This window comes from Mobula hypostoma, chromosome 9 (genome assembly GCF_963921235.1).
Source record: "Mobula hypostoma chromosome 9, sMobHyp1.1, whole genome shotgun sequence".
NCBI classification, from domain to species: Eukaryota; Metazoa; Chordata; class Chondrichthyes; order Myliobatiformes; family Myliobatidae; genus Mobula; species Mobula hypostoma.
In genome coordinates this window covers 96,106,121-96,121,762 of record NC_086105.1, presented here as the reverse complement: position 1 = coordinate 96,121,762, position 15,642 = coordinate 96,106,121, and the positions used below count along the sequence as shown (strand labels likewise).

At 41.5% G+C, this 15,642-nt stretch overlaps 1 protein-coding gene across 2 annotated transcripts in view; it reads left to right on the top strand.

Annotated features, from left to right (window-relative positions):
• Window positions 1-15,370, top strand: part of LOC134351881 (amiloride-sensitive sodium channel subunit gamma-like) — a 42,276-nt gene extending 26,906 nt beyond the window's left edge. The window contains exons 7-15 of one of the 2 annotated variants that reach the window (XM_063058733.1): window positions 142-245; window positions 1,472-1,635; window positions 3,731-3,829; window positions 3,923-4,040; window positions 9,457-9,535; window positions 11,601-11,658; window positions 13,224-13,285; window positions 13,967-14,042; window positions 14,656-15,370. In XM_063058733.1, coding sequence (XP_062914803.1) covers window positions 142-245; window positions 1,472-1,635; window positions 3,731-3,829; window positions 3,923-4,040; window positions 9,457-9,535; window positions 11,601-11,658; window positions 13,224-13,285; window positions 13,967-14,042; window positions 14,656-15,021 — 1,126 coding nt within the window. In that variant the 3' untranslated portion in view covers window positions 15,022-15,370. The remainder of the gene's footprint in view (window positions 1-141; window positions 246-1,471; window positions 1,636-3,730; window positions 3,830-3,922; window positions 4,041-9,456; window positions 9,536-11,600; window positions 11,659-13,223; window positions 13,286-13,966; window positions 14,043-14,655) is intronic. The other variant, XM_063058732.1, reaches the window with a different exon arrangement.
• The last annotated feature ends 272 nt before the right edge of the window (window positions 15,371-15,642 follow it).

The window sequence follows — 15,642 nt, the reverse complement described above, 5'->3', positions numbered from 1 at the left end:
CCAAATGCACTTTGCTTCCAGCTTTCCCACATTTGCCTCCTCCGACACTCCAGTCCTCCCGAAGATCTGCATCTTTGATGTTTCACTCTTTTTTTCCTCAGTGACTGAGGTGTGTCCATCCCCCTTCTCTCCCCGCTACAGGAACTTTAGCCTAATGCACCACCCGCTGCGTGGAAACTGCTTCACATTCAACAGTGGAGAAGATAGCAGAGCTCTGCGAACCAACAGCGGGGGCAGTGAGAATGGTAAAACGAGGCGGAATTTTCACTGATAATGGAGGGTAAAGTCGAAAGACAGAGGAAGCAGTGTCTACAATTTACTCTGTAAATGGGATTAGCACTGATTGGCCCCATGGACAAGAGGACCTGTTTCTGTGCTGTATGACACTATAATTATAAAACATTTTATTCTGCCAGTACAGCTTTACGGATTCAAAGCCTCTGGGTAAAGTCTACTCTTCGCAATTATCTTCCAGATGGAAGTTAACCTTTATTGAAGGACTTGGGGAAGAGTTTCCACTGTACTCTGGGTGTCCCAGTGCAATATTCACGTGTCTCTCTTGGTGGAGAATGCCCACGATCCTGTGTCCTTGTGTGACTTCACTCTTTAGTATGCCCTCCCCCCGCCCCCCCAGGATGTGGTGTCTCACAATCTTCAAGTCACGACATGGGTTTTTTTTACAACGAAAACAGAAGCAGAAAAATGCTATTCCACCCTTAGCATTTGTTCCACCGTTCAATGTTATCTGCCTGAGCATTCGGTAGCCTATTCCCACTTTTGTCCCACATTCCTTGATCCACTTGTCTTTTAGGAAACTTTCCATCTCCTTCTTGAGCTTATTACATGATTTCTACACTTCACTCCAAGTTCTTTTGTTGGGGTTGTAAAAAAAAATGCAGATCCTTGAGATCTAAAGTCAAAACAAATAATGGTGGAGGTTTTCAGCACGTCTGACATCATCTGTGGAAGGAGAAAGTGAATTAAATCCTTGGTTGGGAATCTTTCACTAGAATTGGGAATTGTGTGCTAGGCTAAATTTTTAGCACTTCCAGAAGCAATAGAATGCAAGTAGAGGTGGAAACAACGGAAGGGCTATCTGTGATGGAAGGTTGATCAAAGTGAGAGTGATGATGAGAAAAGTCAAAGAACAGGTTTTAATGGAAATACAGAATTACTATCCGAAGTTGTTCAACTCTGAAGTGAGATACAAACTAAGGATAGAAAATATTGGAAATTATAGACTGGTTAGCTCACTTTTCACTGGCAGCATTTTAGCCTGACATACCTTCATCAGTTCTGATCTGATAAGGCATAAAGAATTTCCAAGTGAAAGTCAATGTTTTACTGTTTGTCAGAGCTTGCTGTGTGCAAACGGCCACCATATTTCCTACTTGCAACGTGGCTGTATTTATTGGCTATAAACTGATCACGATGTCCCGAAAGTTGGCTCTCCTCTTCTTCTCTTTCACAGGCCTGAAGGTGACTCTGCATGTGGATGAGGATGAGTACAATCCGTACCTCATCACTTCAATGGGAGCCAAAATTGTCATTCATGATCACAATGAACACCCCTTCATTGAAGATGTGGGGATTGAGATTCAGACAGAAACCCAAACGGCCATGGGTCTTGAATTGGTAATCTTCCCAATGGGAAACACTCCTTCACAACTAAGCTGAGGGTATCAGCTGATGGTCAAGGTCCAAGCAATTCTCACAGTACTCAACAAACTCAATTTTAGCATGCAAATGTGAGGTCCTCCGTTTTGGATACAAAAATAATTGAACAGAATACTTTTTAAATGGTGAAAATCCAAGGAGACCTGAGGATTAATGAAATTTATGCCTGGAGCACCAGATATTTGAAGTTAGGCTACAGCTATTCAACATTGTAGTTGGATTTTATTTGGCTGAAGCATCTCATTTTTGTGATGGGAGTGCATATGAATGTTAACTTGGATTATATTCTGTTATACTTGGCTAGATTCTACATAATTTAGCATGTTTTGGAGTGTTTTGATTTAAGTTTTCAGTTCATTGAGCAGAAATGATAAGAGCTAGAAGTTGGTAAATCTAAGACTAAGGGGCTTCAGTCTGAAAACTAGAGTTGAACAATGAAGTTGGGAAGCATTTCAATATGCAGGGGATGGCGGAAACATGGAACTTTCTTCCGCAATTGGCAATTGAATCATATCATTTTGGTATTTGAAATCTGAGATTGATGGAGTTTTGCTTATTAAAGGTTTATGGAGAAATGATACATGGAGTTGGATCACAGATCCCTGTTGGTTGGGTTGATTGATAGAATAGACTCAAGGGGGGAAATATGCCTGTTCCCACATTCTGAAACTGAGTAGATAGTTGGGGAGATGATGTGAAGATGAGTTTTAAGGGGATAAGAGTTGATTGGTGGATGGGATTGAGAATGGAGGAATCTGGTTAGGTGAGTTTGAGATGAGAATATTGTAGCTGTGATTCAGATCTGTTACCTGGTGATTTATGGCAGGTCTGTGTACAGAGAGGCAATGCAGTTTCCAATTCCTGCTGAACCTCCAATGAAATGGCACATAGTAAGAAAGTAAGATAGTTTGTACTATATTTTTTCTTTTGTATATACAGTAGATTCCAGCCAATTGAGACCAGTACATTTTGGCCCAATTAAGTGACTTCCCCAGAAGTTTCATGGGAGTAGCTGAAAAGTTATATAAAGACAATCTACTGTTTAACTGAGTAACAATTTAGGTGTTTGAATGAAATATACAGTAAAACAAACTAGAACACTACCAAAACTATTGGTGGCTGGCCATCATATTTGACAATGACAGGAAACCTGTGTAGAAAGCCTGGGCAGTTCCACTGTCTCCATCTCAGAAGTCCGGGTCCAGTGGGATGAGTGGAGTTTTCCCTGGTTGCAGTGGATGACCATGACATCTTCTTGTGCCTCGTCGTGCCCTTCGCTCTCCCTGTGCATTTCAGAAGGGCCTTTCTGGCCATTGGATCTCACTGTGTAGATCTCTTCCAGCCAGTCCTCCAGAGCTGACTTCACATGCTCGGACAGGCATGTCCCAATCTCACCGGGGTCTGAGACTGCCAGCTACCCTCACCTGGTATAGCCAACCTGATGGAGCAGTGTACTGAAATGGGACTTGGAGCCACAGGTGAGAGCAGAGTGCCCAGTGGGGACCAAAGGTAACATTCAAGATGATACCCTCAAATTCTTCTTAAGTCCTACCTTGTTGAAATAGTGAAATCGTTTCATTTTCACAGCCAGCCGTTTCTGGTATTTCCATGTCTGAATGATTGAAACAGCAGTGAGCAAAAGAGTTCTGAGTTGTTCACTACTTATTTCTCACAACTGTCAGTGACAAAAATCACTGCTTTTTGAACACAAACATATGCAACTGATGCTACTTAAAAACTGTTTGCTCTATGTGCGGTGTAGTAGTGTCTAACAGGCACTGCGACTGATGCTAGTTAGAAAATGTTCGGCAGTCATCTCCTGCCCCAACAAAGCAGCACATTGTCCCATATAAACAGCTGCCCTGACTAACTGATGGCCTAATTAACCAGAACCCCACTGTATTTTTATTATGCATAAAATTTATTTTGAAATAAAAATCGGATAAACTGAGCAACCTTCACCAATTTCAAGGCTTACAATAATTTACATTTGCTGCTGTTTGTCTCTTGCAATGTATTGCTTTCCAATGAATCATTTTTGTTGATGTTTCAGACTGTATTGCAAAGACTGGGTAGTCCGTACAGTGACTGTACGATGGACGGGCTGAATGTGCCAGTGGCAAATCTCTACAACAAAAGATACACTTTACAGGCAAGACTTCAGCCCACTTGAAATCATCAGTACAAACTTCGACTGGGAATAGAGAGAGCAGACTAATCCAGTTGACTCCTTTTGTGCACACAGATGTGTCTGCACTCGTGCTTTCAGATGGAAATGGTCCGATGCTGTGGGTGTGCCCATTATGAGAAGCCACTACCTGCCGAAGCAGAGTACTGCGATTACACAAAGTTCCCAGGCTGGAGTGAGTTCACACTTCCTGCTGATCAATATCTATATGTCTGCAGCATCTAATTACATCCAAAGATTACCACAGTGATTCGTTGCTGCACAGATAAACACAGTAGGCATTTTATGCATGGCAGGATTGCACAAATCACAAGGAGTTTCACCTCCTGACAGAAAAGCATGGGGTAGTATCATTAACAGAAGAAAGCCTGTAGATGCTGGAAATCCAAAGTAACACACAAAATGCTATGGGAACCCTGCAGGTCAGGCAGCATCTGTGGAAATGAATAAGCAGCTGATGTTTTGGGCTGAGACCTTTCTTCAGAGCTGTCCTGAAGAAGGGTCTCGGCCTGAAACGTCAACTATTTATTCATTTCCATAGATGCTGCCTGTCCTGTTGAGTTCCTCCAGCATTTTGTGTGTTTTACTAGACAGTATCATTTATGCTTGGAGACTTCAGTCTAGAAAGTGGTCACTGAATTTACACCTCCATTCAGTCTTCAGTCGTGACCTCAGATTGACAAGTACATATGACCTGAATTTTCCTCCCTCTCCAAACCCTACCTTCCTGTACAAACTCAATGTAAGCTGGAGGAAAGCAGCTCACTACAGTTGTCTGGACGCAACAATGATTTCAGATAATGATTCCAGTATTCCATTTTCTATTTCCCCTGATTTATTTATATTCTCGTTTTCCTCCCATTAACTCATTCTCTCACTTTGCATCATCACATTTCTGTTATTTATTCTTTCACCTGCTGTAATGTATCTTTCAAGCATGAAATATGGCATTCTCTTTCCACGTGACTGTAAAATTGACCAGTGGAGTCAACAATGTACTTGCCTGTTACGCAATGTAACAAGCTCACGGAACGTACGACTCCCATTTGGAAGTAAGTATTTAAAAAAACATTCTCAATAAGTTAACTGAGCCCAAAATTAGGTGCTGGGCAAGGATTTTTAAACAAAAAAATGTTCACCTCTGACAGTGATTGGACCAAATGCATGCAATAAGTTGTTAAAAAAAAGTTGTACAGAAACTGCTGACTACTTCCAACCAAACCTGTTAGAAATAGCAGAAGGCTAGCAGTCTGGGACAAGGAACTGAAGCAGAATGAGACTATTCATTAATACATTACTTTGTTGCTGTCTTCTTGGATCATGCTTTATCTGATAGTTTTGTGAGTGGACTGTTAAATGATCCAATTCTTTCAAAGCTTTTGATCATGCAACCCCCAATATTCAAGATTGTTTGTTAAATTGCTGGGTCAATGGAAATAGCACAAGACTGTAGAAGAGTTTTGTCCTCACAGTGATTGGTTTCATTGCATGAAATACAGCAGTGACAACAGCACGTGGACGGACCTTCAAATGAAGAGCTTGATTAACAGCCAGTGAATGAACATGTGAACTGCTGTGTCATAACCTGTTTGAGTACCGGTCAGTATACAGTAATTTGACAAGTTCAGCCGTATTCTGATAATGGAAAACACTGCCAAGCTGAAGATTAATAAAGGGAATGTAGAGGCTATATCACCAGTACTGAAAATATAGCTAAGTATGGTGCATTAGTTGCAAGGCATACCTAACAAGTGAAACTCTCCTTATTTATTATGGCACCATGAGCCAGCATATGGTTCTTTAACCTGTGGTGCCTGTGCAGTAGTAAAGCAAGAGTACAAGCAAAACCCATCCATTTCACCTCAGAGTGAGCACAGCTATGCTCCAATCGGGAAGAAAGCACTTAGAAGAGCAACTGAAATCAATAAATTCCATTAGTTTTTACTAGGTAGAGCCTTTATCCCAGCAACAGATTATAAGTCGTTATTAGTAGGTCCCACATCAGCAATATCTACTAAGGTGCCCAATCATTCTCTCAGTATCACCATTATCATCATTGTTATGTGCTGTGCTACTTGATGTAGGCAATCATGGTCTCCTGACCATGATTGTTCTTGGCAGATTTTTCTACAAAAATAGTTTGCCATTGCCACCTTCTGGGCAGTGCCTTTACAAGACAGGTGACCCCAGCCATTACCAGTACTCTTCAGAGACTGTCTGCCTGGAATCAGTGGTCGCATAACCGGGACTTGTGATATATACCAGCTGCTCAAATGACCATACACCACCTGCCCCCTTGGCTTCACGTGACCCTGATCGGGGTGGGGAGAGCTAAGGAGGTGCTACACCTTGCCCTAGGGTGACCTGCAGACTAGTGTAGGGAAGGAGAACCTTACACCTCCTTTGGTAAAGATGTATCTCCACTCCACCACCCAGTCTGAGTTATTTTGGATTCCAGTAAAGTTCTCATTGCCTGCCTTTACTCTGTAAATCACACAATCTCTCGGTATATGTGTGTTTAATAGTCTAGAGAAGTTTCAAGTAGAGCTCATTGTGGATGCACTGTTGCATCTTCCTCTTACACTCTATTGCAAGTGAAAATGTGATCTACAGACTAGATGCAGTCAATCAAGACTTCAAGAAATTGCCATCACGATCCAGAACGAATCAGTTTTGGATTGTATCAATGAGCATTGAAAGATGGACAGAAATAGAACAGTGTACAAAAACTAAAACTATTCCATAATTATCATAGTCAATTGTTGAGTGAATTCCAAATTTTGAACCATTTGATCATGAAAATCCAAGGTAAATTTCAGGAAATGACAGACCAAACCCAAGAAGGTCTGGCAAGGAAACAGAGCTGCCTTTGAGATTAAAAACAGAAAATGGTGAAAATAATTAGCAGATCAGATGGGGTTTCTTGAGTAAAAAAAAAGCTTAAAGTTTTGATTTCATCAGAACAGCATTAAATTTGTATCTATTATAATTTGACACCAGCAAAATGATCAGGAAGACTCTGAAATCTAGACTACGCTAAATTTAAAATTGGTATACATTAAATATATTCAGAATCAACAAGATAGAGGACCTCTACCACCTGCCTGTGTTGTACCACAGTGCAGTCTGACAATGGAAGTTGATGACAAAACGCAGAGAATTGGACCTCTTTCCTTATCTTGAGAGTCAACTCTTGGCAAAGGCAATCGTTGATGATGAAATTTCCCACTGTCTTCAATGCAGCAGTATATGTTGTGTTGATTGAGAAAAGAGTACTTCAAGATTATGACTTCAGACTGGACATAAGCCCTATGATGTACCAGGCAGAAGTGATCCCCATCCTACAAATGTTTCTGTGACCTGGACCATGCACCAAGGCATCACAAGGCAACAGAAAAGCATCACCAGTGCCGGTTCAGCAAAATCATCTGAATTCATTGGAAGGATAAGCAAACAAAAGTCAGCGAGCTCTCCCCCAGATCGGCTGGCTTATTTTAGTCATGAATATTCTGATGAATTTGGTGCATTTTGCTGAGATAGCAATGCTGGTGAAAAAAGATTGTGTTTCGATGATGCAGAACTACTCTGCCACACCAGTGGCTTTTGGGACGGGCTGGTGAAGGAAGCCATTGAAATAAAACTAGAGGGAAAGAATTTTAACAAAGACAAAACTCTCATTCTAAGTAAGAACTGAATTTTGATTGTAAACAAGGTGGGAGAGCGGAAACCTGATTGGGATTGGAAGAGGACTAACCAATCAGAAGTGATGGACGATGGGAGTATAAATACCACCAGACTAAACATGCCCAGGCATCATCCCTAATGAAGATGGCAGAGTTTGTCATTGAAACATTGGTTAAAATTGATACCTGCACCCAGCTGGAAGTCCAATAAGAGTTTATTCAGCATTGGTGATGTTTTTCCAGTGACTTGTGATCCCCAGCAATTAAGCATAATTATCATCATCATCATCATCATCATCAAGTGCCATGCCTAGTTTGAGCTTTGACTGCCATGGCCCACACACTCCTCTTTCAGGTCAAGTGGATCAATTCATTGGTATTCATTTCCGGTTCTCTGGCTGCTGTCTCCATCATCATTTGTCTTTGTCTTCCTTTTGCTTTCTTCCCTTCAATCTTTCCCATAATTACAGTGCATTCTAACTCCTCTTTCCTAATCACATGTCCAATGAAGTTACGTTGCATTTTCATGATCTCATACATTATTTCTCTTTTTGTGTTTGCTCTGTTCATGACATCCTTGTTAGATATTAGTTTCATACATGATATTCTTTGCATCCTCCTCAAAAAACATCTCTGCTGCTACGATTCATTTCCTCATATTACTAGATATTGTCCAACATTCTGATCCATATAACACAACTGGATAAACGTAGCATTTCAGTGCTCTGAGGGGGGTTGTCATGCCTAGTTTAGTATTGGTCAGTATACTCTCCATTCTCGTGAAGGTGTCTTTTGCCATCCCTGTTCTTCTTTTGATGTCCATGTCGCACCTGCCATCTGATGTCACCCAGCTTCCTAAGTAGCAAAAGTTCTGTACTTGTTTTATGTCTTCTCTGTTTATTCTCAGCCTGCAGATAGGATTCTCCTTCTTTTTTGATATCACCATTACATTTTGCAATTGATAGACCCATTTTTGCACTTTCTTCAATAATTATATCAATTAAGTTTTGTAGTTCTTCCTCTGTACTTGCAATTAACACAGTGTCATCCACATATCTGAAATTATTGACGTTTTCACTGCCAACTTTGATTCCCAAGATGTCTCTTATTTTTTGTAATATTGTTTCACTCTACACATTAAAAAATCAGGGGAGAAAACACACCCTTTTCTAACGCCTCTCTTGATTTTCGTAATCTGACTCACTTCTCCATCTATTCTTACAGCGGCCATTGTTCCCAGTACAGATTTCTGATTAGGCAGAGGTCTTTAGAGTCTAGATCTAAAGTTTTCTCTAATATTTCAAATAATTTATTGTGCTTCACTTTATCAAATGCTTTTGTGTAGTCGATAAAACAAACAAATCTTTTTGCACTTGAATAGCTCTATATAGCATAATTATACCCTGTTGATTATGTTACACGAATCATGTTGATCAGATGCCTGATGCTGAACTTTCAAATCAAAGTTGTCTGATTTGGAAGTTCGTCAGACCTCTTTGATTTGGAGAAATTAAATTAGTTCATTATGGTCACGTGTACCGCGGAACAGTGAAAAACTTGACTTAAATATCATTCATTATAAAAGTGCAGAGGTAGTGCAGGGGGAAAAAATAACAGAGTGCAGAATGAAGTGTTATAGCTACAGAGACGGTGCAGTGCAGGTAGACAATAAAGTGCAAGTGAGTGAAGTTGTTCAATGTAAGGATGAGTTCAATCAGGCTTCTTGAAGAAGTTTCTTAATCCAGATACAGAGAAATTGGGGACACAGTACAAGAGTCAAGGGGTCATGAATAAATTCAGGGTGTTTTTGATAGGAAGAATAATGGAAATCTGGAAGTAGATATAATTCTGTTTGTTTAGTTATTTGATGTTGCCCACAGAGTTTAAGAAACTTCTCTTTTCCCATAGTTTCCTGCTATTACAGACTGCGCAATCAATTTATTCAAGAACAATTGGTTTGCCAGAAGATTTGCCGACCTGCCTGTCAGTAAGTTCCTGAGACCTGAAGATAATTTCCATTCCAACAAGATAGCTCAATGAAATCCCACAAGTTAGTTGTCCTTCTCTCAGTGTTAGTCACAGAGAGGTGCACCACTTTGGATTATCAGAATATATTCTATGTGCTTCCTGTAAAACACCTGTGCAGTCCATGTGGATTCTTGTTAATAGTGTTCAAGCATTTCCAGCCTTTCTTGAGCCAGAGTTGAGTCATTGCTTGTCCCTCTGGAGTCATGTCCAGTAAGAATCTTTTGTCAGCATTGCTGTTGATGTCCAGTCCACTTACGTTCCCATGGAGCTGGCGATGCAGTCAAATATGCAACCAGGAATCCCAGTTAAAACTTTGTGGTCAAGTTGCCCTAAAACTAGTGCCCATCCCTGAGGACATGATGTCCTTTTGTACCAGCTGCCACAAAGAACTCCAAGTCCACTGGAACTGTGTTTAAAGATTAGCTTCATTTGTCACATGTACATCGAAACATACAGTGAAATGTGTCGTCTGCATCAAATCAAATCAGCTAGGATTAATACACTTTTGGCGCCAACATAGCATGCCCACAACTCATTAACCCTAACCGTATGTCTTTGGACTGTGGGAGGAAACCAGAGCACCTGGAGGAAATCCATGGGGTCTCGGGGAGAATGTACAAACTCCTTACAGGTAGCTGCAGGAATTGAACCCTGACCTTCCAGCTGGCATGGGAAGTGTTGTGCTAACTACTACACAGCTGTGCCACTCTAAATCTAGTAAGTGCTGGTCATTCTAAAACAGGGGTTTGTAACCCAAAAGCAAGAGAAGACATTTTACCCAAGTTTGGTCACTTACTTACTGCCTGTTGTCATTGGCATTTAGGGCAGCAATGGAGGTCCTCCTTAGATTGCACCCAGATATAGGATTCTTCATTGCTGTTTCCATATCAACTTTTTTTGATTAGTCATGGTTGTCGGCCCTGAGCTGAGCCCCCAAACCTGAAGGACTGGTGGACCTCTCTTAGTCTGGCCTCTACCCTTTGTCCTGTTTGGAATGGGTGACCCTACAAAGAGCCAGGCATAAGGCCCTGACTCCAGCCAATGTCACTCTCCGGGTCATTGAAGCACACAGGCTTCCAAACCCTACGACAAGGTTGTGGTCCTCTTGGGGGAAGTTTGGTCAAAGGTGCATAAATTTAGCAAATGCAATTCAACAATTACTGTAAGTAATGCAACATAGTATGTAGTATTTTCCAGATCAGTGGACACAGCATTTTTAGGGAGGACTAGATATGAAAAGCAAACCAGTTGTGAAGTCTGCTCACAAGAAATGCGGGATAATCTTAAATGCATTGAACCAGATGCTAATATTTTTAGTTGTACTATATTTAAAGGCACAAATTCTGAGGTTTTTGTGGCTCATCTCACTGCACCAAGAAATACCTTCTTGCTGTCCCCTCTTGTTGCTGACACAGCCCCCCCATCCCCCTGAATAACCAGTCACCGCTAGTCTCTCTACAGACAAGTGTCCACTCATTGCCACTATCTGGATTTAAATTACCCTCAGTTCTACTTCCTGTAAAGCCACTGTCCAACGTGGCCTCTGTGGGCCTTGTGCCCAATCAGTGCCAATACCAATGGGGCTTATTTACCAGTGTGGGTCCAGACAATTCCAGTCCATTAGGACCCTGTGTCCAGCAATTGCCAGCGCCACAATATCTCATGTACTGACATTGTTCATGCTTTTGGAGCCACTTTCCAGTCAACGTCATGCCACTAGATCTAGTTTGTAGTTAATTCTAGTGTCCAGTCATTTTCAGTTACTCTAGAGCCAGTGCTCAAACTGTGGATCATTTAAATCTCATATCCAGTTAAGGCTGAGTCCTCTGCCTGTGGAACGTTGAGAGTCATAATCAGGGGAAGGGAGCTGGAGGGGGGAGAGGTGTGGCAGGGGTGAATGTAATCCCCTAAAATCATCACCCAGTCAGTGTTGTTCCCCATGCAACCAAGACCTAGTCCAATTTTTCTCTGCTTTTCGTTGGATATTAGGACATTGAGCCACGGACTTTGTGCTTTCTCCACAGCTCTAAGGAATGGACAATGACTGTCAGTGTCGCCCAGTGGCCCTCACCACCATCTGAGGTGAGCAACGCCCACGAGATTCCTATTTCCTGGTACCCTACCCAGGTTCCAGCACGTCTGCTTGAAGGTGGGGTGGGGGGGGGACCTGGTGAGTGGGCAAGTCAGGTATAAAGATGCAGCAGTGCTCTCGTTCACAAGTTCAGATACACAAGCACGCACGTGCGCGCAGACACAGAGATATTGATTCGCCCGAACTCTCAGTGACATAGATCTACACTCACCCACGCACCATCGCATCGTCATTCATTCACACTGGTGTTTGCTCAGTTTACTTCTGCTCAATTTTCCATGCTTACTAACTTGAGCTCTCACTGCCTGTCATTCACTCTCATCTCCTTGATTCATTCTCTCATTTGCTTCACTCATTCTCTCACAGTCCCATGCAGTACCATTCATGCTCTCTTGTACTCATTCCTTCAGTCACTTACATAGAATCTTTCTCACTAAAACTTGCACATTTACACGACCGCTTGATCCCTCACATTTATATACTCAGTTAGTTACTCATTCACACTTGTCCTTGCCCGCAAAGTCACGTTCTCATTCAAGTCAAATTCTTGCCCACAAGCTTACATTCATTCCTTTAGACTTACTCAATCTGCCCCTCTCTCTTTGTCCATCACACACTCTTTCAATCATTAGCTTCTGTACTGCACCCACTCACAGTCTTCAATATATGTGTGCTTGTTCAATTACATATACTTGATCACTTTTTCCCTCCCTCACTTGCACTGGTTCCCAAGAATGAATCTAATAAATCCAGAAACTTTTAACTCCTAGATAAATGTATCCCATCAGCCTCACACTGACTTTGAACCAGGTTGCATGGAATGAACCACTGGTTGTGTTGCCCCCGTATCTGATTTGAGGACCACTCTCCTTGAATGATGAATTTACCCTGCTAGTGTTACATGCACCTCGGCATCTTCAGGACAATATCTACCGCCTGCTTCACCGTGGCCTTGTTCTGCACTGCTGCCTTATTTTGTCTAAGTACGTCATCCCAGGGATTCTGCATAGAATCCTTGGACCAATCCATATTGTGGAAGTGCATCTGAAGCGTCCGAGTGTCCGTGGTGTGCTCTTCAGAGGTCTGTACTGGAGCCTCAGCTTTCTGATCTTTTAAAGGAAAAACAAGTCAAATACCTCAGTTCTCTTTGATCAGGAGACAGGGAAAGTTTTTGTCCTGTAGGGTGAAGATCTTTACAAAGAGACATTTCCTAAATGAGAAGAGAAAACTTTTAGTATTTAATGTGGAAAATGTAACCTTGGATTCCAAGAAGTAAAATATTCAAATATAATTGAATGGTGTGACTTTGAGTCGGGTGTAATCCATATGGATTTGAATTTCCATGTATTCATATTGGTAAAAGAGAGTGCATGTAAAAGTGCACACACACGCACGTGTAATTTTTTTTGTAGGAGACAATGAGTGAGTGGGTCAAATTGAATTAAGTAAATTGTGAGAGAGAAGCAACTAATTAATGGGTAGAGAGACTAAGCTGATCTATAAAGACCTCTGACTTGTGATGGAATTTGCTCACACCACTGTCCTTCCTCAATAGGAGTGGATCCTTCACCTTCTGAACTGGGAAAGGAAACTCAATAGAAACCAAACACTAAGAAAGTAAGTTCTGATTTGTCAGCCTGCTAATATGTGATGTGATCATGAAGGTGAGATTCAATTAAATCTTCACATCAGTATATTTGATAAGAATGATCTGGAAATCCAGGAATGAAAATCACTAATGCACGTAGCTCCAGGACTGGCAACTTCATCATTCCTCCAAGGGGGAAATATCCGTTCTATAGGCACTTGAAGGGCAAGGCTCAGTAGGATAGTGAGTGTGCATGAACAGTTCAGCTATGGGAACATGACTCTAACACAAACCAATTGGGCAGCCAGACGAACTCTTGTTATCTAAGAGAGTAGGGCACACCACAAAGATTAAAAGGTAGGAGGCACAAATTTTAAGAAGGGGCCTGGTCCATTGGGATTCTGTGTGTTAGAAGGGAATAGGAAGGTGGATGGTTGATTGGAATCTGAGTACTGTTTTAAATTGGGATGTTTTTTCTGCTTTGCAACTACCATGCAATTTCCTCATCTACTTCATTGGCTATAAGGGTCTTTGTTACATTTTAAAGTTATAAAAGCACAATAAGAATGAAAATCTTTTACTGCGTGGTACTTTAGTGTAGTGGGAATAACAGGAGGTTTTTAGCTTATTCAGTGCAGCATATTTCATAACAGGTTTACAACAAAGTGTACAGATTACACTGGTTTTGTGCTCTCATTTTCACTCAACAGGAATGAGTTAGCCAATCTGGCCATCTTCTATAGAAGTCTCAATCTGAGGAACATAACTGAGACAGCAGAAAATAATGTAAGTATTAGTGTTGTTGTCCCCCCCCCCCATTAGCCTGTGTTGCAAATGTTTAGCCAAGCAGAACAGACAGGTCCTTAGATTACCTTCCTCAAGGTTCATCTCGCTGGTAAGAATGAATTAATACTTGCTGGTACCCAATCTGCTTGATCTCTCATGGCAAACCTTCTTGGCAACATAAAATCATCACTTGGGTGGGTCAAACAAGCTCCATTCATAAAATTACCTAGAACATGCCACTTTGAGATATGTGTTTCATGTTAGCACATGTCACCTTAAGCAGCAAGCTCATAGCTGATTGTCGAGCATGACTCTTAACTTCATAAATGTCCAGTCTAGATTCCGCATTATGTTTTATTGATACAGTTCACTCATAGAGCGTGGCCTTTCTCAAAAGCTGGTGTTATTTGCTATAAGACAATCAATAAAACAAAAGGCTCATTTGGTGAGTCACATGAAATTGGAAAGAAAGCAGCCAGCACAGACAGTTGGCAGGTAATTATTAAACTCCAGGAATGGAGAGCAGGATCCAGGAATCACATGGTGTTGTTTGAGGTGCACATTACATGCATGGGTTCAGGTTGTGCTAATGCCTCTGCTTGTCGGATTCTAGGTTGTCACCTTACTCTCAAACTTCGGAGGCCAGCTGGGACTCTGGATGAGCTGCTCTGTCGTCTGTGTTATTGAGATAATAGAGGTGTTCTTCATCGACATGTTCCTAATTGGTGCACGGAAAGGCATACAGACAGTTTGTAAGTGGTGGCGGAGAGAGGCAGAAGAGGAGGAGCCACCGACAGCCAGTAGAGGGGCTCACAGATCTCCGGTCTACAACATCGATGAAGACCCCCCAACTTTTAATGCTGCCCTCCAGCTGCCGCGTGCTCATGCATCAGACATGCTGCCTCCCACCTATGAAACACTTCAGATGCGTGCAGACTTCCTCCCGGACACACCTGGTTTGAGGTGCTGCACTCACTGACAGGGATGTCTGCAGATGTCTTTAGTCTGGCAGGGAGAAGCAGATCAGTGCAGAAGGGTTACGCTAGTTCATGGTCAGCAAGCGAGAATAACCCAGCAACTCAGAGAAAATACTAAAAAAAATACTGTCTTCTCATCTTTGTGATCCTACCTGTAATAAATGCTATTTCAAATATTTGGCAAATAGATTAAGTATTTTTTGTCCAAACGGAGATGGATACTAACTTACCATAATGGTACAGACCATAGCCACTGTCTGTTTTACTGTTTCTGAAATAAAAGTTAGGTTTTAGATCACAAATGAATCGTTACTATTTAGAACTGTGTGAGTTGCTTGTTTTTCAGTATCACCCATGTGTCTGTAGTACACTCTAGATACCAGAGTATGATACATTAAGAAACGTATCATTTCTTAATGCATGCATTACTAAATGATAATAAAAGAGGACTGTGTGTCCTCATGATCTAATCTAATAAATGGGAAAGATCGCCCCTATTTTGGCTTTGTATGCCTCTCAGATTAGTTGTTTAAAATGTAGGTAAGTCTTTGTTTTGTACGCAGGAAGGCAAAGAATTTGAACTGCTCAATAATGTTGAGTCATTTTCTCATCTTCATTTTTTC